Genomic DNA, 22,740 nt, shown 5'->3' with positions numbered 1-22,740 from the left:
TTGTTACATTGCTTTTGCTTTATCTACATTTTTAAAATCATTTGTTGTAAGCCATCCATAATAGCTTTACAGTGAAGTAGGCAAATAAATTTGATGAATGAATGAATGAATTAAAAAACCCTAAACTGAATTGTCTGGGTGGGAGATACAAAGGTAGATAGCTCCCCTCCTTTTCTGATTATTGCCAGGAAAGCTAGCCACTTGCTCATCAGAAGTTGAGTTCAAATAGAGAGAGTCTTTGTTTTTATTGTTATAAAAATAGATGTTGAGACCTGGGGCGTGAACAGATAATCAATCAGAATGCATCAGTGATAATTTTATACACTTTCTGTCATGTTCAGATTGCTGTTTTCTTTATTTTCCAATAGGACTTTTTGTGTTGATGAAAATTTTTTGATTGCTCTGTATTTGAGTGGTTTCCATTTTACTTTTCCCAATCTATATTGCAGCTCAGAATTGAAGTGTCGGGTCCTATGTGTTCGCTAAACTTGGTCATTTTCTTGCATATGTTTCACTGCCCACACTAGCACTAGGATATTACAATTTCTAACAATCCTACTTGTTTTCCTTCCTTCCTTCTTTCCATCCTTTGTTCCTTCCTTCCTTCCTTCCTTTGTTCCCTCCTTCCCTCCTTCCTTCTTTCCTTCTTTCCTTCCTTCCTTTCCCCTCCCTCTCTGCTCATTTCTCCCATTTCCTTCCCTCCCTTCCTCCATCCCCACCTCTCTCCCTTCCATCCTCTCTCCCTCCCTCCTTGCCCACCTCTCCCTTTTCTTCCTTTCTTCCCTCTCCCTTCCATCCTCCTTCCTTTCTTTTCTTTCTCTCTCTCTCTCTCTCTCTCTCTTTGTAATTAACGGGATTTCAATAATTCACATTTTTTAAAAGTCACATCTTTCTTTTTCCTCCCTCTCTGCTTGCCTCTCCTTAAGATGTTTATTAATATTGTTTCTTCATTCTTATTTGACACCCATGACAATCATTAAGTGTTGTATCTCATGATTCTTGACAAATCTATAAGGTTTCCCGCCACAGGCAGTGGGTTAGACTAGAGAACCCCTAAGGTCCAAAGCCTGTTATTTTATGTTCGATATCTAACTTCCTAATCTGGACAGATTTCTGCACTATTAGGGAGATACAATGTCATAACTGTGGTGCAAGGAAGAGACAGCCCACGTTACGTTAAGAATGCCACTGATTTGTTTTTCTCTTTAAGGTCGTTTCTCTATCTGTTTTTTAAGTTGAGCCTTGAAGCAGTCCGACTCCGACATTACAAAACTACTGAGTTGCAGCAAAACGTTATCCCAGTGCCTTGAAGAAAAGCAAATCACTCTGATGGACTAATTTTTCACTCACTCACTCACTCACTCACTCAGCTTGGCAGCACCTTCTCAAAACAAACCGCTAAAATGGCGATGGCCACTCCAAGAGTTTTGCATGTGAATAAAAATTATGTTCGTAATTTCAAAACAAATATTTACAGCAGAGGACAAACGGCAGGAACAAGAAAATGTTATTTGTTTTTAATGGGAATTTTTGAAGTCCTGGCAGAGAGAAGGGGGGGGGGGGCGGACGGCATTCTCCTCGCCTCAAAGAGATACAATTTCCCTGTCTATTTACTATTACTCAACATCCAAAATATACTATTTAATTCTATGTATATATAATAATAATAATAATAATAATAATAATAATAATAATAATAATAATAATAATAATTATTATTATTATTATTATTATTATTATTATTATTATTATTATTATTATTATTAATTAGATTTGTATGCCACCCCTCTCCAAAGACTCGGGGCGGCTCACAACAATAATAAAAAACAATATTATAGCGAAACAAATCTAATATTAAAAAAGAAGCATATAAAACCCTATCATATTTAAAAACCAAACAACACATACATACCAAATATAAAATATAAAGAGCCTTGGGGAAAGGTGTCTCAACTCCCCCATGCCTGGCGGTATAGGTGGGTCTTGAGTAGTTTACAAAAGACAAGGGGGGTGGGGGCATTTCTAATCTCTGGGCGGAGTTGATTCCAGAGGGCCGGGGCAGCCACAGAGAAAGCTCTTCCCCTGGGGCCTGCCAAACGACATTGTTTAGTCGATGGGACCCGGAGAAGGCCAACTCTGTGGGACCTTATCATATTACACACAGGCACACAAAAATATACATTATCTACTATATAAACTGCATGTATATGTATACATACAGACGTACACACGCACAGTTCTTTTAAAATTATACACATTCAACCTCATTTACTGTGATAGGAAAAACATACCCAGAGCCCAGAAGGGAAAAAAGAAAAATAGAATCATTTTTTTTCTACTGGTTCTGCGTACCTGACCAAAAGTTTTCTACCGGCTCTGCGTACCTGACTGTACCCATAGGAACCCATCACTGCAGAAAATCAGCATTTTTAGCTAATAATGAGCATACATCTTGAGTGGGGGGGTTGGACTAGATCAGAGGTCCCCAACCTTTTTTGCACCAGGGACCGGCTTTAAGCTAGACCAGTTTTCCATGGCCCGGTGGGGGGGGAGCTAGCTGTCAGCGGCGCCGTAAAAGGGGCGATCAAGAGAGGAATGGGTGAATGAATGGACGGAGGGTGGGAAGGAAGGAAGGAAAGAGGGAAGGGACAGGCACAAAAGAAGGGTGCAAAGGAAGCAAGGAAAGGTGTGAAAGGGGAGAGTAAGAGAGGAAGGAGTGAAAGAAGGGAATGAGGGAGGAAAGAAGGGAGGAAGGAAAAGGAAAGCAAGAAATGGAGGGAGGAAAGGAAGGAAAGAAAGAAAGAAAGAAAGAAAGAAAGAAAGGGGGAAGGTACAGGAACAGAGGAAGGAAGCAAGGAAACTTATGAAAGGGGAGAGTAAGGGAAGAAGGTAGGAAGGAGAAAGAAAAGAAGAAATAGAGGAAGGGAAGGTAAAAGAGAGCAAGAAAAAGAGCAAGAAAGAAAGCAAGAAAGAGAAAGAAAGAAAGAAAGGCAACTTCAAAGAAAGGCTCACTGAGCATCTCTCACTCTCTCTCTCTTTCTATCCCTCTTTCTTTCTTTCTCTTCCTTTCTCTCTCTCCTCTTCCTTTATCTCCTCTCTCTCTCCCTCTCTCTTTCTCTCCCCCCTCTCTCCCCCTTTCCCTCTCTCCCTCTCTTGCTATCTCCCCCCTCTCCCTCTCTCTTTCTCCCTCTCCCTCTCTTTCTCTCTCTCCCCCCTCTCTCTTTCTCTCTCTCTCCCCCTCTTTCTCTCTCTTCTTCTCACTTTCTCTCTCTTGTTTTCTTTCTGTCTCTTTTGCTTTCTCTCTCTCTCACTCTTTCTTGTTTTCTTTCTCACGCTCTTTCTCTCTCTTGTTCTCTCTCTTGCTATCTCTTTCTCTCCCCCCCCTTTCTCACTCTCTCTTTCTCACTTTCTCTCTATCTTGCTGTCTGTTGCTCTCACTCACTCTCGTTCTCTCTCCGTTCTTCTCAGCGATGACGCGCGCACGCCCTGCCCGCCTCACCTTTGCGAGAGCACTTTTGCCCCGGGCTCTCAGCAAGGGGGTTTGCAGGAGAGGCGGGGCCGGCGAAGGTGATATTGAATGTTGGGGGAGAACGGGCGGTTATGCGCGCTCCCTATCCCCCTGCTAGCCCACTCGGAATATTCAAAATAAGAAAAGCCTTCGCCGGCAAAGGTTTTTCTTATTTTGGGCTAGCAGGGAGATAGGGAGCGCGCGCAACCGCCCGTTCTCCCCCGACATTCAATATCACCTTCGCCGGCCTTCGCTGAGGAAAGCCTTTGCCGGCATTTCCTCTCGGCGTCAAGGAGGCGCAGCGGCGGGCAGAGAGAGGGAAGGGGGGGCAGCGGCGTCCCACCTGGCCTTGGCGGGCCGCCCAACCCTCCCCACCTCCTGCAAACGCGGCGGGCAGCGGGGGGAGAGCGAGGAGCCGGTTCCGGCGGGCGCGGGGCTTGGCTGGCTGGCGGGGGGAGCGCCGCTGGTGGTGCGGAAAGGCCGAGGGGGCCCTGGCGCCGCGGACCGGCTGAAAAGCCCCAACGGCCCGGCCCCGGTCCGCGGACCAGCGGTTGGGGACCTCTGGACTAGATGATCTACAAGGTCCCTTCCAACTCTAATAATAATCTAAATAAAATAGTAGTGATCTAACAGTGAACCCAAAAGCAGAGGTGTGGGGCATTAAGAATTCTTAGAATACATGTTCTTTATTGCTAGTGGTGCGGTGGCCTAATGGTGTAGCTCTCATCTCACAATCATGAGGCTGAGAGTTCGATCCTAGGTAGAGGCAGATATTTCTCTCTGGGCATAATGAGAATGTCTCTGCTGAATAAAATCCACATTGGCATTAGGAAGGGCACTAAACGCTCTGCTCCATTCAATTACCCTGACTCCACCCTGGAAGGTTTTATGGGGGTCATAAAAAGGAGACATGTTCTTTATTACCTCAAAAATAAGAGACTTCTTAAAGCTATGTTGCAAACCACAGGTAGATGTGACCTGATTTTATAGGAAAGGGAATTAATGCCGAAGGCAGCTGTTACAGGTCAAAGAAATCCCTATGCTAAAATCTTATAAATAACATCAGCACTGATAATGGATGGCACTATTTTCATATCTAAAATGGGAAGAATATTCTTTTTTCTTTTCTTTTTTAGTCAACCTTGCTTCTCCTCTACAGCATTTTTTAAAAAAAATAGCATTGTGAATTACTCAGGCATTAATTTGAAAGACCCAAAAGAACAATAGCTTCTTAAAGTCCTCACCTAGTTGAGTAGACTACATTGAGAACTCATTTTGTTTTTCTGTTTCGATCCTATGCAAGATGTCACACTATCCAATCTATCTCTTGCTCACAGATAGAATGGATGGATGGATGGATGGATGGATGGATGGATGGATGGATGGATGGATGGATAGATAGATAGATAGATAGATAGATAGATAGATAGATAGATAGATAGATAGATAGATAGATAGATAATAAATGCATAAAGATAAATATATAGTGAGATGGATAGATAAATAGGTAGATAGATAGATAGATAGATAGATAGATAGATAGATAGATAGATAGATAGATAGATAGATAGATAGATAGATAAATGCATAAAGATAAATATATAGTGAGATGGATAGATAAATAGATAGATAGGTAGGTAGGTAGGTAGATAGATAGATAGATAGATAGATAGATAGATAGATAGATAGATAGATAGATAGATAGATAGATAGATAGATAGATAATAAATGCATAAAGATAAATATAGAGTGAGATAGATAGATAGATAGATAGATAGATAGATAGATAGATAGATAGATAGATAGATAGATAGATAAATAAATAGGTAGATAGATAGATAGATAGATAGATAGACAGACAGACAGACAGACAGACAGACAGACAGACAGACAGACAGACAGATTATAGATTCATAAATATAGATTGATAGCTAGAGTGCTAGAGTGCTAGATCAATAGATAGATCGATAGACAGACAGACAGACAGATAGACAGACATAGATAGACAGAGACAGAGAGACAGAGAGACAGAGAGACAGAAACAGAGACAGGCATAGACAGAGACAGAGATAGATAGAAACAGGAATAGACAGAGAAATGTTTGGACTCTGCTTGTCTAAGAAGGAGAATGAGATGAAACTTTTCATAATGAAAATTTATCTTCTTCCAATGTATTTTTATATATTCATAATTTATCAATGCCGTTCTTCATTATTCATGTGGTTCCTTACAAATCAAAAGCACATGTGGACATTTCTTGAATTCTAGTGTTCGGTGTCATACTATCAGATTCAAGGTTGTTTTTCTTATAGTATACAACTTCTCTGCAGGAAAACAATAAAATTGCATCGTATGGAAGAAATTAGCTGATTTAAAAATTGCCCACCATCAGGAAAGTATCATATTATTATCGTATGCATAGCCATATGTTGTTTGTACCTACCCACACAGACAGACAGGCATATATATATATATAAAATTAATGAAATCTACTCCTAAAGATTAACTTTATTCTTGTAGGTGCCAAACACATTTGCAAAATGTGAACTTGTTTGGATGGAAATTGTTAGGGTAGCTCATCATATATTCAGGGAAACAGTCTCCCTCTCAAATCAGAGATAAGTTGTTAGTATAAATAGCATAATGTAATAACATAACATAATAATATAAATTTCATTAACACATTGCAAATAAGGATGACCTCTGTGATGTTGGGATGCTGTTCAATCTGTCCTCCAAAATTGCTGATTGTAGGCATTCGAACACACTCAACAAAAGATCCAGAAATACTTAGGAGGAGGTGGGGTTTTTTTTGTGTTTTTTAATGGAGAATGTCTTTCTGTTTCTCTAAATGATTAATGGAGCCTTGTAGTTTGATTCCGCTCATTCTGAAACTGGATATCTTCAGACGGTTATCTCCTGCTGTCTTTAGCTTTGTCCAGCTCTTAAGCTTAACAAAACCTCAGGCAACATGCTGCATGAATGCAGTTTGCTTGTAGTGCTGATATAGGACCATCCCATTAAATAAATATCCTATATTATGTCCCTACCAGCTTTGTTTCTCCCTGATGCTCAGCTTGAAACTACAGCACTGCTTATTTTTAGGACATGCATAAATGCCAGGGGTGAAATGCTACCCATTCGCCCCCGTTCGAGGCTCTGTCCACCTGTCCAGATGTTGCCATTTTCTCTTTTTTTAACCACACACAGGATGTGCAGGATGCTTCAGGCATGCACAGAGGATGAAAAAACAATGCATGATGGTGGTGTGCACCCGGCGAAGTGGTGCACGCTTCCAAACCAATACATCAGCTAAGTACAGTGGTACCTCTACCTACAAACGCCTCTACTTATGAATTTTTCTAGATAAGAACTGGGTGTTCAAGATTTTTTTGCCTCTTCTCAAGAACCATTTTCCACTTACAAACCCGAGCCTCCGAAACTATAACCGTAAAAGGCAGGGAGACGCCTCCGTGGGGCCTCTCTAGGAATCTCCTGGGAGGAAACAGGGCCGGAAAAAGCAGGGAGAAGCCTCCGTGGGTCTCTCTAGGAATCTCCTGGGAGGAAACAGGGCCTCTACCCTCCCAATCGCACACTTCATTTGCTTTCACATTGATTCCTATGGGAAAAAATGCTTCTTCTTATGAACCTTTCTACTCAAGAACCTGGTCACAAAATGAATTAAGTTCGTAATTCATTCTGGTACCGTAATTCATTCTGGTACCACTGTAGGTTTCATCGCTGATAAATTCATCTGGCTGCTACAAAGTTAGAGCAGCAGAAAGAGTATCAATGACTCCTTCAGAAATTATCCAGATTTAGGGCACAGCAATTGCATGGTCTGTTTTTTCCTAACAATATCTGGTTGTTAGGAGAGATGTCGTCTGAATAATATCAAGATTTTCTAAGCATCTGGGTGAGAAAAGACTTTCCCGAGAGGTATCTGCAGTTGGGTAGAAATCTTGTTAGACAGTTGAAGGCATTCTTATGCCTACCTATCTTAACTAAATGTTTGCTGGTCGATTAGCTCATGTATTATTATTATTATTATTTCATTATTTGTGCTATACAGTTGCATTTTGTGAGGTCGTTGATGCTTGCTGAGCTTAGGTGTTTTCTTGCAGATGTTTCACTGCTGGGTAACATCACCGATGTTGTCCCAAACGTGCTTTTTCAAGAGGCAACTGGACTTTCTGGTTTGTCTTTGAAGATGTTTCACTTGTCATTCAAGAAGTTTATTGAGCTCTGACTGGAAGGATTTATATTCCTTGTAGACAGCTGGTCATTTGCATTATTTTAGAAAGTTGAAACCTCCAGGTGGCCTCAAGGACTCTCTGGAAGAAATGACATTCAATCCCATTCTCTACCATCCAATCAGAGCTGAAGAAGTTTCTTGGATGAAATTAATTAATTAATTAACTTACTTACTTACTTACTTACTTACTTACTTACTTACTTACTTACTTACTTACTTATTTATTGGATTTGTATGCCGCCCCTCTCCGTAGACTCGGGGCGGCTAACAGCAATGATAAAAAACAACCTGTAACAATCCAATTAATAAAACAACTAAAAACCCTTATTATAAAACCAAACATACACACAAACATACCATGCATAACTTGTAATGGCCTAAGGGAAGGAATATCTTAACTCCCCCATGCCTGGCGGCATAAATGAGTCTTGAGTAGTTTACGAAAGACAGGGAGGGTGGGGCAGTTCTAATCTCCGGGGGGAGTTGGTTCCAGAGGGCCGGGGCCGCCACAGAGAAGGCTCTTCCCCTGGGGCCCACCAAATGACATTGTTTAGTCGACGGGACCCGGAGAAGGCCAACTGGGACCTTATCGGTCGCTGGGATTCGTGCGGTAGCAGGCGGTTCCGGAGGTACTCTGGTCCAATGCCATGTAGGGCTTTAAAGGTCATGACCAACTGTTTGAATTGTGACGGGAAACTGATCGGCAGCCAATGCAAGCCCTAAATTATCAACAGAAGGAGTAGGTTGTGACAACCAGTGGTGGGCTCCTACGGCTACAGTCAGGTACTGGTAGCAAAATTTTGGTCAGGTTCACAGTACTGGTAGCAAAAGTTTGAAGTCCACAAGCCTTAAGTTATCAAGGTTGCAGACTCTGCTCAGGCAGCAAATCCTATACCATTTGAGACAAACGATTATCCAATCTCTTCTTTAAAGTGTTGGAGCACCCACAACTTCTGGAAGCAAGTTGTTCTATTGATTAATTGTTTTACCTGTCAGGGAATTTCTCCTTACCTCTAGGTTGCTTCTCAGAAGCTTTGCACCAAGAAATTCAAGGGAACCTGTGCTTCAAACTTAAAAAACCATCACAGGAGATAAAAGCTTGCAGGGATATACTCCTTCCTTGATTAAATAACCAAAATATTAATTAACTTTTGTAAAGCTAGTTTCCCCCCCACTTTTCACAATTAGGCATCCCAAAGGATTAATGCTGAAAGCGAGTACCATTGTAACTGTTACTTCTTTATATCATGTGAATATTAATTACGGTTGAATATTCTGGGCTAGCATTATCATGTCAAACCACAGAGAACATGCAATTTTGTACCCCATAGCCAGGGTTGATTAACTGTTCTGTCTTAGCTATGCATCTTATTCTGTAATATCTTCTATTTACAAATTTCTCTGATTCACACATTTCTATCTCTTGGTTACAAGTGGGGGATAGGGGTGGAGGATAATAGAAGTCTTTTACTCATCCATCCTAGGAATAAGATATTTTAGATGACATGCAAGATGGTAAATTAGCAGAGATAAATTTTAGGATATTTGCTATACACCAGCAAGGGAAAAATAACTTCATTGGGACTGTAAACAGGGGTGGGATTCACATCGTTTATGTACCTGTTCACCCAGCAGCACCAAAAACGTGAACGTGTGCATCCTTTTGCACATGTGCTTGGTTCACACGGGCAGCTTGAAAATGTGGAAGCATCCCTTACAGACCTCTTAGGAATGCAGTGAGGTTAGCAGTAGACAGTCTAAGGTTAATGTTTTGGGGCTTTGGTGATAAAAACACTTTATATTATATATATTTTATATTTCATACATTTCATAGGAATAGAATAGAAGTAGGGTAGGTTAGGGTAGAGTAGATTAGATTAGAGTAGAATAGAGTAGAATAGAATAGAATAGCATAGCATAGCATAGCATAGAATAGAATAGAATAGAATATTGTCACTTTTGAATGTACACTAATCTACATACATTGAAATGAAATTACATCGCATACAGCTCTCGAAGGGTCTCCCCAATTTCTTAAGATATGAGAACAAGTGCTTGCAGATAACAAATGGAGAAGATTCATTTCCCACCCTTAGTTTTCACAAGTAGCATTTGAAAAACTGTTGCCCTCAACACAGAAGCTTTGTTGACTCTTCCAGCCAAATATTGTAGCTTTTGAGAGAATTGCAATTGTTTTGCCTGTTCTCTGTTTAGTGCCATCTAAATTAATGGCCAATCCCACATCTTGAGACGGTTAATTCCTGAGATTAATGATGTGGTTTGAGATGAATTGCTTCCTTTGGTCTGTTATCTCCTTCTGCTCATCTTCATTGGATGATCACTGGTCTTGAAATTTTGAGAAAGGGATAAGAATGTCTCGGTGTCTGTTTTGCCATGCTATGTATGGTATTTGATACTCCAATCATGTAATTCTCAAACATGCTTGCCTTTTCTCATAGGAAAGATATATGATAACTCTAATCATTTTTAGTATCTTTTTGGTATCTTTTGATACTAATCGTTTTTGGTATCTTTTGATACTAAAAGACTTTTAAACAGCTGTTTTAGATTCTTTTTCAACTACTGCAACCAAAATTATTGTATATGTCTTCCTCAAATGTAGATGTGCCACCAATTTAAATAATGACTCTGAGGTTTGATTTTTAAAACAAAACAAAAACAAAAAAACTTTCCTAATCTTCTTATCTTCAAATTTATCTGTTTCATATTTAACATCCTAAACTGAGTTTTCAGCTCAAAAATCTTTAATAATTTTAATAAATATTTATTTATTTCTGTATAGTTCAGATGACTTGGGTTCCATTATTCCAAAGTGTGATATTTTCTGGAGCAAAAACAACGCTAACTTTAACTAATGATAGATGGATAGATGGATGGATGGATGAGATAGATAGATAGATAGATAGATAGATAGATAGAACAAATTAAAAATGTGTGTATGTGTCATTTATATTATGTTGTGTTATGTTATGTCATGTCATGTCATATATCATATTATATATTCATTTGCATGTTATATGGAGAGAGAGATAAAGAGAAAGAGAGACAGATAAAAAATTGTTTTGGCCCCAGACTATATCAGTGCATACTTTGTGACATTTAGTTGATACTTCCTTCAACATGTCCACATCATGGACATTACTTATTGGGCATTACGTATCCTCTTAATCCAATTCAACATCATTTGCCAAACAAATGAATGATCATATATCCTTAAGGACTGCTCGCTGTTACCTCCATGTGAAAATTGCTCATTTATTCCCCCCCCCTTTCCCAATTAGCAGCCAATAAAAGGACCTATCCTCATATCTCATGGATACTAAGAAACGTATTGGCTATTTGTTTCGAAAATCCAAGCATATAATATCAGTAAAAATCTTCCTTTCATATGCAGTTGGCATTCTCTAAAAATACTAAAAGATAGTATTGAGTGATTTGCCTTTTCTTACTCAGGATATCTATCTATCTGTCTGTCTGTCTGTCCGCCTGCCCGCCCGCCCGCCCGCCCGCCCGCCCGCCCGCCCACCCACCCACCCATACCCACCCACCCACCCACCCACCCATCCATCCATCCATCCATCCATCCATCCATCCATCCATCCATCCATCTATCTATCTATCTATCTATCTATCTATCTATCTATCTATCATCTACAGTATCTATCTATCTATCTATCTATCTATCTATCTATCTATCAATCAGTCTATCAGTCTATCTGTCTTTTTGTCTGTCTCTCTATCTAGGTAGCTCGCTATATATAGACAGGTATGGTATAAACATAAACAAAAGCAAAGTAGGTATAGGTAAATTTGGACAATAGGACCATAGGACAGGGACAGTAGGCATGATGGTGTACTTTGGCGTGCCCCTTACAACCTCTTAGGACTTGGGTGACAGTCAACTGTAGACAGTCTAAGGTTAAAGTTTTTGGGGTTTGGGGAAGAAAAACAGAGAAAAGGAAATTTCACGCTACTGGGAAACATAGTAATGTTTTTTTTAATTGTGTGTGTGTTTGTGTTTGCTTACCTGTTTTGTTCCGTGTGTGTGTTTTTGTTTGCTTGCATGTTTTGTTTATTGTGTTTGTGTGTGTTTGTGTGTGTGTGTCCTTGCCCATTCAGCTCTCAAATGGTGCTGCATCATGGCCTGAAGCCAATGTTCCTCGCTGTATCAGACCCCAACAGATAATGATGGATGTAGTGAAAGACTACATGCCCCCCACCTATTTTTTGGCATGTTTCTTGTTTATAAATATTACAAAATGATTCTTGTTATTGCTTTGTTGTTGTTGTTGTTTTTGCTTTGCAGCAGTACTGGCAATGCAGATGAAGCTTTAATGCAAACATCCCAGCAATACAATTTACTGAATAGGATCTGGAGAAATGTAAGGGAATAAATAGACTGAAATGTATCAGTCTATACTATACTAAGAAGGAGGGGGAGAAATTGCAGAAGGAAATACAATTTCTTCCGGTATGCTCCGATTTCCATTCTCCTGGGGAGATCTTATGGCCAAAGATTGCTAAAATGACATCTAGGTGTTTCTTTCTAGGATGCATCTGCTTGTTTTTTTCTTTTTTTGCAGTAGACAGAAATAGATGTTTTCAGACTATAAATCTATAAATCACCCTGCAGTAAACCTCAGGAAAAGGTTCACTGTTTGTTTGTGTGTTTATTTTTTATTTTATTTGTCACGTATGTATTTGTAATATACATAGATATAACATTGGTTATATACATAAGATGGGTGCTGATATGAGAGAGCAATTGGACTGGGATGGGTGGCAGGCTGGTGCACTTATGCACACCCCTTACTGACCTCTTAGGAATCGGGTGAGGTCAACAGTGAACAGTCTAAGTAAGGGTAAAGTTTTGTAGGCTTGGTGATGAAACCACAGAGTCAGGTAGTGAGTTCCAGGCAGATATAGATGGATAGATAGATAGACAGACAGACGGACGGACGGACGGACGGACGGACGGACGGACGGACGGACGGACGGACAGACAGACAGACAGACAGACAGATAGATAGATAGATAGACAGACAGATAGAGATACACACATATACAAACATAGTATGTATGTGTATGTGTGTATCTCTATCACTATCTCTATATCTATCTCTATATCTCTAACTCAACTCTATCTCTATCTCTGAATCTATATTTTTAACTCAACTCTATCTCTATCTCTATCTCTCTAATTCAACTCTATCTATATCTTTATCTATCTATCTATCTATCTATCTATCTATCTATCTATCTATCTATCTATCTATCGTTTATATATTTTACACTGGAAGTTTTTAAGAGGAGATTGGATAACCATTTCTCTGAAATGGTATAGGGTTTCCTGCCTGTGCAGGGGGTTGGACTAGGAGACCTCCAAGGTTCTTTCCAACTGTGTTATTCTGCAGATTAAATTTGTTCAATCATCCATCCATCCATCCATCCATCCATCCATTCCTCTTTTTCTATTCCTTGACTTTTTAAAATTCAAGCCTGTTTCTGTTCTCCCGAGGTTTAACTCAATGAAACCCCACAGTTCCTTGTGTTTGTATTCTGTATATCATTAAAATATTTGCAGTACAGAAGGTGTGTGTGTGTGTGTGTGTGTGTGTGTGTGAGAGAGAGAGAGAGAGAAAATGAATGAGAATATGGAAGAACAGTTTTTTCTTCTTCTTCCCTTGTGCTTTCTTCTGACTCTCCAAGCCCTTAAAAAGATAATAACTCTCAGATTCATTAACTGTGTAGAATATGCATATGTAATACTCAATAGAAAACATAGGTTTTAGAATTAAAATTACCAAAATGTGTTGTGTTCACGTTTGCCACCAAAAGGTCATGAGTATGTATTTACTTGAGGTCTGCAGAGCTTTGGGTTCAGTCTCAAAGTGTGTAGTCTCAAAGTGTGTAGCTGTGTGAATATTACACCCAACTGGAGCATCTTAGATTAGCCATTGAAGAGAGATTAAGTGTTGTGTTGACCGTATAGTATCAATGGATCTGCAAATGTAGCTATGCTATTACATTCAAATAAACATGCCCTGTTTATAAGCCACTTGAAACAACTTAATTATAGTAATTGCCTTCACTTTGTTCTAAGTTTTCCCTTCCCCATAGAAATTGAATATGGTTTTAAGAGCACTTTTATAGCTTTTAGAATAGAAACACACACACAATTTAAATATCTGAGGTTTCTCTCTGCCTTAATAACCCAGCTGTGAAATATCAATTGTGGATTTGGATATTTGTGTGTGAGAGAGGTGGGGGGGGAGTGAGGTGAAATCCTCTGAAATTTGCTACTGGTTTGCTTCGTGCAGTGCTGAAAAAAGAGCATTTTGAGAAGAATTTAAAGAGTATGGTAAGAATGGAATGGAATGGAATGGAATGGAATAGAATAGAATAGAATAAGAGTTGGAAGGAATCTTGGAGGTCTTCTAGTGCAACCCCCTGCTTTTTATGTCATCAGTCTGCAAAGGTAAGTAGAACAGTGGTGGGGAATCTAGATCATGCGGCACAGCTGATCATCCCACAGCTGATCGTCGGATGTACCCATTCACCCAATCTTGTAGCATTTTTTACTACCGGTTCAGGTAAACCAGTCCGAATCGGTAGCATCTCACCTCTGGTGTGTGTGTTTTTCTTCTCTCATTTTAGTGGCAATACTTAAAATGGCTTTCCAAAGAAACGGTGTGGTAGATTTTCTCTGACATTCTCTCCTGTCCTTTTATTATGCACCTTATTTAGCTATTTATTCCTTGCACTGCTACCACAGCATACAATTAGGGATAAGCCATTTTCACCGTACAGCAAAAAGCTGTAATAAAAGAGTAAGAGTATAATTCTAGTTTTAACTGCCTTAAAGATTGGAAGCTACTTCTTTGTATCCTTTCTTTTTCTTTTTTAGTTTTTTTTTTCTATTGCACTTTTTTTTAGTTTTCTCTCTGAATTCTCATTCTTTTTCTCTTTTCCTAACTCTATATTAGTTTTTATTTCCTCGGTTTCTTTAAAAATTATGTATAGGTATATAGGCATTACAGATAATCACTGTTATTTAAATGTATCCTCCTGATTGTATGTACTAATGTCTGGCCTCAGTATTATTTTGCCATATGGGTAAATGAAACCCTAACCACTTCCATTTCAAAGTACATGGTACAGCACAGTACAGTGGGTGTAAACGAAAACACAGCAAGGCACTCATTAAAATGTGCAAAAGTTGAGGCTTAAGCTTAAATATTTAATACCAAATGAGTGGCAAAAATAAGGGAAAACATTGCCAGGTAACTAACAAGTTCTACTTAATGTGAGAAAATGAATATGAGTGTTTTATATTATATATGTTTTTATATAGGCTGTTGTTCTGAAAGGCTGGAACATTATCTTTTAAATTGTGCAAGCTACTTTTATTCTAAAGCACTTTTTTTGGGAAGCCCAAACAGAGGTACAAAAAAACCCCCAACCCCAAAGCAAAATTGGAGCAATATATTTTGTTGTCTAACCTCTAGAGAACATATTGTGGATCATAAAAATATAGGGTTGGAAACCCTGGTGGGATTTGCTATTTTAAAATTACCAGTTCATTGGCAGTGGCTTGGTGGGCGTGCATGGCTTGGTGAGCATCACTTGGTAGGCATGGCAGGGGAAGGATAATGAGTCCTCCGGGATTGGGCGGCATAGAAGTCGAATAAATAAATAAATAAATGTAAAATCTCCATTCCCTCCCCATTCCAGGGAAAGGATACTGCAAAATTCCCATTCTCTCTCCACTCCAGGGGAAAGATACTGCAAAATCCCCATTTCCTTCTGTTGTGATTCAGCCTGAGGCTGCTCAGGGACCAGCTGTGTCTCTGCTGGCTCCATGCCCGGAGGAGGATGACAGCGCAGATTAGGGGGCTGAACAGTCGGACGGGGGAGAGGAAAATCAGGAATGGGATGAAGGAGAACAGCATGAGAGCCCCGGGGGGGGGGGCTCTCCCCAGCCAGTAGCTTGGAGTCATTAGGTGATGACACACAAGGTGTCATTGACATGAGACAGCGATGTTCAGAGCAACGAAAGGAGCAGTTAAAGAGATATTTTCACAATTGAAGTAGAAACAGCTGGGTTTGGGTGTGGTACTCATCAGCAGGGTTTAAAAGGCAGGCAAGCCCTTTAAGCCATGTGGAGTGTTATCAGCTTGGCGTGGCGTTATCCTGTCTTGTTTCTCGGCGTCTCTGTTCCTGGCTTGTGGCCCAGCAGCTTTGGAAGATCCGTGGGAGGTATAGGTCTGCTATCTACAGCCTTGGCTTGGCAGCAAGAATTCTGTATTGCTGCATGGACTTTTGGCCTTCGTGAATATATCTGAAGATACAGCATTTTCCTGTTTGTAAGGACATTTTCTGTTACCTGTGTTTTTCTTGAATTTTATAAAACTGCCTTTGACTTTTATCAGTGTGTCTGGATTCTCTTTTTGGGTTGGTATTGGCTTCTGGAGTGACCCAGACAGAACACCTTCCCACTCCAGGAGAATGATACTGCAAAATCCCCATTTCTTTCTGACCAGCTGAGATCGGAAGGCAGAGAGTAGATGGGGTGGAGCCAGTCGGAGATGGTATTTACTGGTTCTTTGAACTACTCAAAATTTTCACTGGTCAGAATCTACTGAAACCTAGTTCTGGAAAAGATCTTGGAGGTTTTCTGGTCCAGACATGTTAAGGAAGGATAATTTATACCATCCTGATCAAATGGTTATCAAATCTATTTTTTAAAAGATCCAGTGATGGAGACCAACAATTCAGGAAGACTATCTATCTATCTATCTATCTATCTATCTATCTATCTATCTATCTATCTATCGTCTGTCTATCTATCTATCTATCTATCTATCTATCTATCTTTCTATTTATCATCTTTCTATCTTTCTATCTTTCTATCTTTCTATCTTTCTATCTTTCTATCTTTCTATCTTTCTATCTTTCTATCTTTCTATCTTTCTATCTTTCTATCTTTCTATCTTTCTATCTTTCTATCATCTGTCAATCTATCTATCTTTCTATCTATCTATCTTTCTATCTATCTTTCTATCTTTCTATCTTTCTATCTTTCTATCTTTCTATCTTTCTATCTTTCTATCTTTCTATCTATCTATCTATCTATCTATCTATCTATCTATCTATCTATCTATCTATCTATCTATCATCTATCTGATTTATATGCCTCTCTCCGAGGACTTCACTATTCCACTATTTATGTCCGATATGCAGTGTGGGTTCTAGAGAGACGAGCTGTATTCAAGGATTGGTCTGGTGAAAGTTGTGTATGCTGTGGTTAGTAGTGTGAGATTACCAGAGCAGAAGCTATGTAGGATTAGGTTAACAATTCTTGAAGCCTTTTTGGCGATGTTGTTGCTGTGGGCTTTGGCACTTAGATCATTTGATATGAGTAAGGTCTTTTGTGAGCATTTATTTTATTTTTATTTTATTTATTTATTTGTTTATTTTGTCCAATACAAAATACATATAGAAGAGAATAGACATGAGGTAATATATATAAAGAAAAATATAAAATAGAGGAGATGATATATGAAAGGAAGAAAATATATATATGATATATGAGATAAAGGAAAGACAATTGGACAGGGGACGAAAGGCACACTAGTGCACTTATGTACGCCCCTTATTGACCTCTTAGGAACCTGGAGAGGTCACTTGTGGATAGTCTAAGGGAGAAATGTTGGGGGTTAGGGGTTGACACTATTGAGTCTGGTAATGAGTTCCACGCTTCGACAACTCGATTGTTAAAGTCATATTATTTACAGTCAAGTTTGTAGCGGTTAATATTAAGTTTGAATCTGTTGCGTGCTCTTGTGTTGTTGTGGTTGAAGCTGAAGTAGTCATTGACAGGTAGGACGTTGCAGCATATGATCTTGTGGGCAATACTTAAATTGTATTTTAGGCGTCGTAGTTCTAAGCTTTCTAGACCCAGGATTGTTAGTCTATTTTCGTAGGGTATTCTGTTTCGAGTGGAGGAGTAAAGAGCTCTTCTGGTGAAATATTTTTGGACGTTTTCAAGGGTGTTGATGTCTGAGATGTGATATGGGTTCCAGACAGATGAGCTGTCTTCTAGGATGGGTCTGGCAAAAGTTTTGTAGGCTCTTGTGAGTAGTGTGAGATTGCCGGAGCAGAAGCTATGTAGGATCAGGTTAACAACTCTAGAAGTCTTTTTGGTGATATTGTTGCAGTGGGCTTTAGCTGTAGACGCAGGCATCAGTTCAAACCCAGTTGCATTACAGGCATGGGAGGGGATGTTGTGTCTTACCTTTGTGCTCCTAAGAGGTGACATTAACTGAAACCAAATGCAAGCACTCCGCTTCTTCATGAAAGACGAGACTGATGGTTATTTAAAAGGATGAACTACAGAATTGGCATTCGTGCCCACGCTGTTCCTTTCTCCCTTCCCTCCACACTCCTGCGAAAAGACCAGTGTCTTACAGAAGGTTACCTGCTGGTATTGATCTCACCTTTGTGGCTACCTTTCTATTAAATTTTTTAGCTATTGCTGCTGTTGTAATTTCGCACTTTAATGAGTTCCTTGGTGCTGGAGTCTTCCCCACCCCCTTTAATAAAGAGTGTTGCTGAGTGTAAGTGGTTTAATAGGAGGGTCTAGTTCTGTGGGCCTAGTTATGCAAGGTCAAGCTACAGTTTGCTAAACATCCATATCTCCCTCCTCACCCCTTATGTGAAGTCATGTTTAGTTATCCTGATTTGAAACTGGGTCATGTTTCTAAGTATATCAGGAAAGACTGTAAGATTATAGAACTGCTTTTCTGAATCAAGCCCAAGGGCAATTCAATTCTAAATGTAATCTGCTGGGTATTTTTGAGACGCTCGCGAGCTTTTTCCCCATTCTTACTGCACAATATGCTGTCCAGGACATAGATCTTTCATTTGGCTTTAAGACCTTTAACAGCTCTGCATATGTCTGGCCTTTTATCGCATCCTCTTTCAAGCAGTCTATTTAAGCCGGGGCTTGCGTGACGACTTGTGCTGAAATCTCCCATCAGGATTGTGTATTGTCTGTTTAGATTGATATTCAAGTCAATCGAAACAAGTTCTTTACTCCAGTCCAAGAATATCCAAAGTTGAAAGACTGGAAGGGACTGAACCTGTACATTGTTTTTTTTAAAATTCGACCTATTTTATATTTCATCCCATCCTCAATCCGAGTATTGTGTTAGCAAAAACTTCAGAAGAGAAGGATTTAGGGGTAGTGATTTCTGACAGTCTCAAAATGGGTGAGCAGTGCGGTCAGGTGGTAGGGAAAGCAAGTAGAATGCTTGGCTGCATAGCTAGAGGTATCACAAGCAGGAAGAGGGAGATTGTGAACCCACTGTATAGAGTGCTGGTGAGACCACATTGGAATACTGTGTTTAGTTCTGGAGACCTCACCTACAAAAAGATATTGATAAAAGTGAATGGGGCCAAAGACGGGCTACAAAAATGCGGAAGGTCTTTAGCATAAAACTTATCAGGAAAGACTTCATGAACTCAATCTGTATAGTTTGGAGGACAGAAGGGAAAGAAGGGGACATGATCGAAACATTTAAATATGTTAAAGGGTTAAATAAGGTTCAGGAGGGAAGTGTTTTTAATAGAAAAGTGAAAACAAGAACAAGGGGGTGCAATCTGAGGTTAGTTGGAGAAAAGATCAGAAGCAATGTGAGAAAATAACATTTTACTGAAAGAAAAATCCTTGGAACAAATTTCCAGCAGACTTGGTTGGTAAAACCACAGTAATTTAAACATGCCTGGGATAAACATAGATCCACCCTATGATAAAATACAGGAAATACTATAAGGGCAGACTAGATGGACCATGAGGTCTTTTTCTACCATCAATCTTCTATTGTATTCTGTTCTGTTCTGTTCTATTCTATTCTATTATTCTATTGTATTATACCCTACCCTACCCTACATTTGTTCTATTCCTATGAAATATATGAAATATAAAATGGATGTAATGTAAGATATAAAATAGGTAGAATAAAAAAATAATTTACAAGTTCAGTCCCTTCCAATCCAAGGTTAATTTCCATCCATTGTTTCTTGTCTTGCCTTTTGGTGTTTTGGAGAATAGTTTGACCACTCATCTGTGTAGAAGCCTTTCAGATATTGGGATAATGCTAACATGTCCTTCTAGCCCTTCTTTTCTCTAGGCTATACACACCCAGTTCCTGACATTCTAATAATATCAAAATCCTAATGCCATTTATACCCAAAGTCTGATTCACATCTTATTTTGGGGAGTCTGGAATCCTGTCAAGGAACTATTTAAACTCTGCAAGATTGAATTTCTCAGTCTGAATGCTTTCCCTGGCATCGAAGAATTCCTCCAAAGAACGAGTGGCTCTCTATAGCCACTGGGATCAACAGTGCAGGAGGAAGAGGGAGAAGTATGATACTTAAGTCGGAGACATAAATAATTTTGAGCGAGACGAACATGCGCCAGTTGATCCACAGACCGTCAGTGGCTTGGCAAATTCAGGAACTGCTTGTTGTATTGCAAACAAGGGGGCTTGTTTCATCTTGTAGAAGTAGTTCACAGATGGAGCACCAAATTTAGAAGAATGCCGAGAACAATTTAAAACAATTATTCTTTTTTTTAAAAAAATAGTGGCATAAGTTGGCTCCTCAAGGCTTTGTTCAGCAGCATTTTTGAGTCTGTTATCATCACCTCTATAACTGTTTGATTTGGTTCTGCAACCCAACAAGACTGACACAGACTTCAGAGGAAAATCAGAACTGCAGAAAAAACAATTGCTGCCAACCTGCCTTCCAAGGAGGACCTGTAGACTGCACGAGTCAAAAAGAGGGCGGTGAAAATATTTACTGACCCCTCACATCCTGGACATAAACTGTTTCAACTCCTATCCTCAAAACATCACCACAGAGCACTGCACACCAAGACAACTAGACACAAGAACATTTTTTTCCTGAACACCATCACTCTGCTAAACAAATAATTCACTCAACACTGTCAAACCTTTTACTAAGTCTGCACTTCTATTACTACTAGTTTTTTCTCATCATTCCTATCACCCTTTTCCTCCCACTTAGGACTGTATGACTGTAACTTGTTGCTTGTATCCTATGATTTTCATTAATATTGATTGTTTCTTCATTGCTTATTTAACACCTATGACAATCATTAAGTGTTCTACCACTTGATTCTTGACTAATCTATATTTTCTTTTATGCATACTGAGAGTATATGCACCAAGACAAATTTCTTGTGTGTCCAATCACACTTGGCCAATAAAGAATTCTATTCTATTCTATTATTCCATTCCATTCCATTCCTTTCCGTTCCTTTCCTTTCCATTCCATTCCTTTCCATTCCATTCCATTCCTTTCCTTTCCATTCCATTCCTTTCCATTCCACTCCACTCCATTCCTTTCCATTCCTTTCCATTCCTTTCCATTCCTTTCCTTTCCTTTCTATTCCACTCCACTCCACTCCATTCCTTTCCATTCCATTCCTTTCCGTTCCTTTCCATTCCATTCCATTCCATTCCTTTCCATTCCTTTCCATTCCTTTCAATTCCACTCCACTCCACTCCATTCCATTCCTTTCCATTCCCTTCCACTCCATTCCTTTCCATTCCATTCCTTTCCATTCCATTCCATTCCTTTCCTTTCCATTCCTTTCCATTCCTTTCCATTCCACTCCACTCCATTCCTTTCCATTCCATTCCACTCCATTCCTTTCCATTCCATTCCATTCCTTTCCATTCCTTTCCATTCCACTCCACTCCACTCCACTCCTTTCCATTCCTTTCCATTCCATTCCATTCCATTCCTTTCCTTTCCTTTCCTTTCCTTCCTATTCCATTCCTTTCCATTCCATTCCTTTCCATTCCACTCCACTCCATTCCATTCCTTTCCTTTCCTTTCTATTCCACTCCACTCCACTCCACTCCATTCCATTCCTTTCCACTCCACTCCACTCCATTCCATTCCTTTCCATTCCATTCCTTTCCATTCCATTCCTTTCCATTCCACTCCACTCCACTCCTTTCCATTCCTTTCCATTCCATTCCATTCCATTCCATTCCTTTCCTTTCTATTCCACTCCACTCCACTCCACTCCATTCCTTTCCATTCCACTCCACTCCACTCCATTCCATTCCATTCCATTCCTTTCCATTCCATTCCATTCCTTTCCATTCCATTCCTTTCCTTTCCTTTCTATTCCACTCCATTCCACTCCATTCCATTCCTTTCCATTCCATTCCTTTCCGTTCCTTTCCGTTCCATTCCTTTCCTTTCCATTCCATTCCTTTCCTTTCCTTTCCATTCCACTCCATTCCATTCCATTCCATTCCATTCCTTTCCATTCCACTCCACTCCACTCCATTCCATTCCATTCCATTCCTTTCCATTCCATTCCACTCCACTCCACTCCTTTCCATTCCATTCCATTCCTTTCCATTTCACTCCACTCCACTCCATTCCATTCCATTCCTTTCCATTCCATTCCATTCCTTTCCATTCCACTCCACTCCATTCCATTCCATTCCATTCCACTCTATTTTTGGAGACTAGCTCTATGTCTGCCCTGATCACGAGGGTGATGTTACCTTGCCTTTTTCTACCCCTTTCATTCAGGCTTCTTCAGTCTGAAACCACTTAAGGAGCTTGCTCTGGTTTCTGCTTGTCAGATTTCAGTCACTATTCATTACTCAGGCTGCTGGTTGTTTTTTTCCCCCAAACTTGCCGACAGGAAAAAAAAAATCAAACCCCTAATGCTGTAGGCTGTTCAACAATCCTCTACACAGTCTGTTCAAGGCCTCCCTGAATGTTTAAGTAAGTTCTTGCTTTTTAAGCAAGAATTGTTTCCAAAGGGGAAGGTTTTGACCCTTTTGTAAAGCAAATGTTCCCAGTTTCAGATGCAAAGGTTGCCCTGAAACAGGGCTGG

The 22,740-nt window shown here is 39.7% G+C and overlaps 1 protein-coding gene across 1 annotated transcript in view; it reads left to right on the top strand.

The window, feature by feature from the left end:
* Window positions 1–22,740, top strand: part of LOC139170034 (dynein heavy chain-like) — a gene marked incomplete at its 5' end in the record, with an annotated part of 166,978 nt that overhangs the window by 22,630 nt on the left and 121,608 nt on the right. Inside the window, 2 exons of the mRNA XM_070756736.1 lie at window positions 11,337–11,528; window positions 16,567–16,953. Coding sequence (XP_070612837.1) covers window positions 11,337–11,528; window positions 16,567–16,953 — 579 coding nt within the window. The remainder of the gene's footprint in view (window positions 1–11,336; window positions 11,529–16,566; window positions 16,954–22,740) is intronic.

The sequence above is a fragment of the Erythrolamprus reginae genome, chromosome 7 (assembly GCF_031021105.1).
Source record: "Erythrolamprus reginae isolate rEryReg1 chromosome 7, rEryReg1.hap1, whole genome shotgun sequence".
Taxonomy (NCBI): Eukaryota; Metazoa; Chordata; class Lepidosauria; order Squamata; family Dipsadidae; genus Erythrolamprus; species Erythrolamprus reginae.
This window is presented reverse-complemented; position numbering and strand designations above follow the sequence as displayed.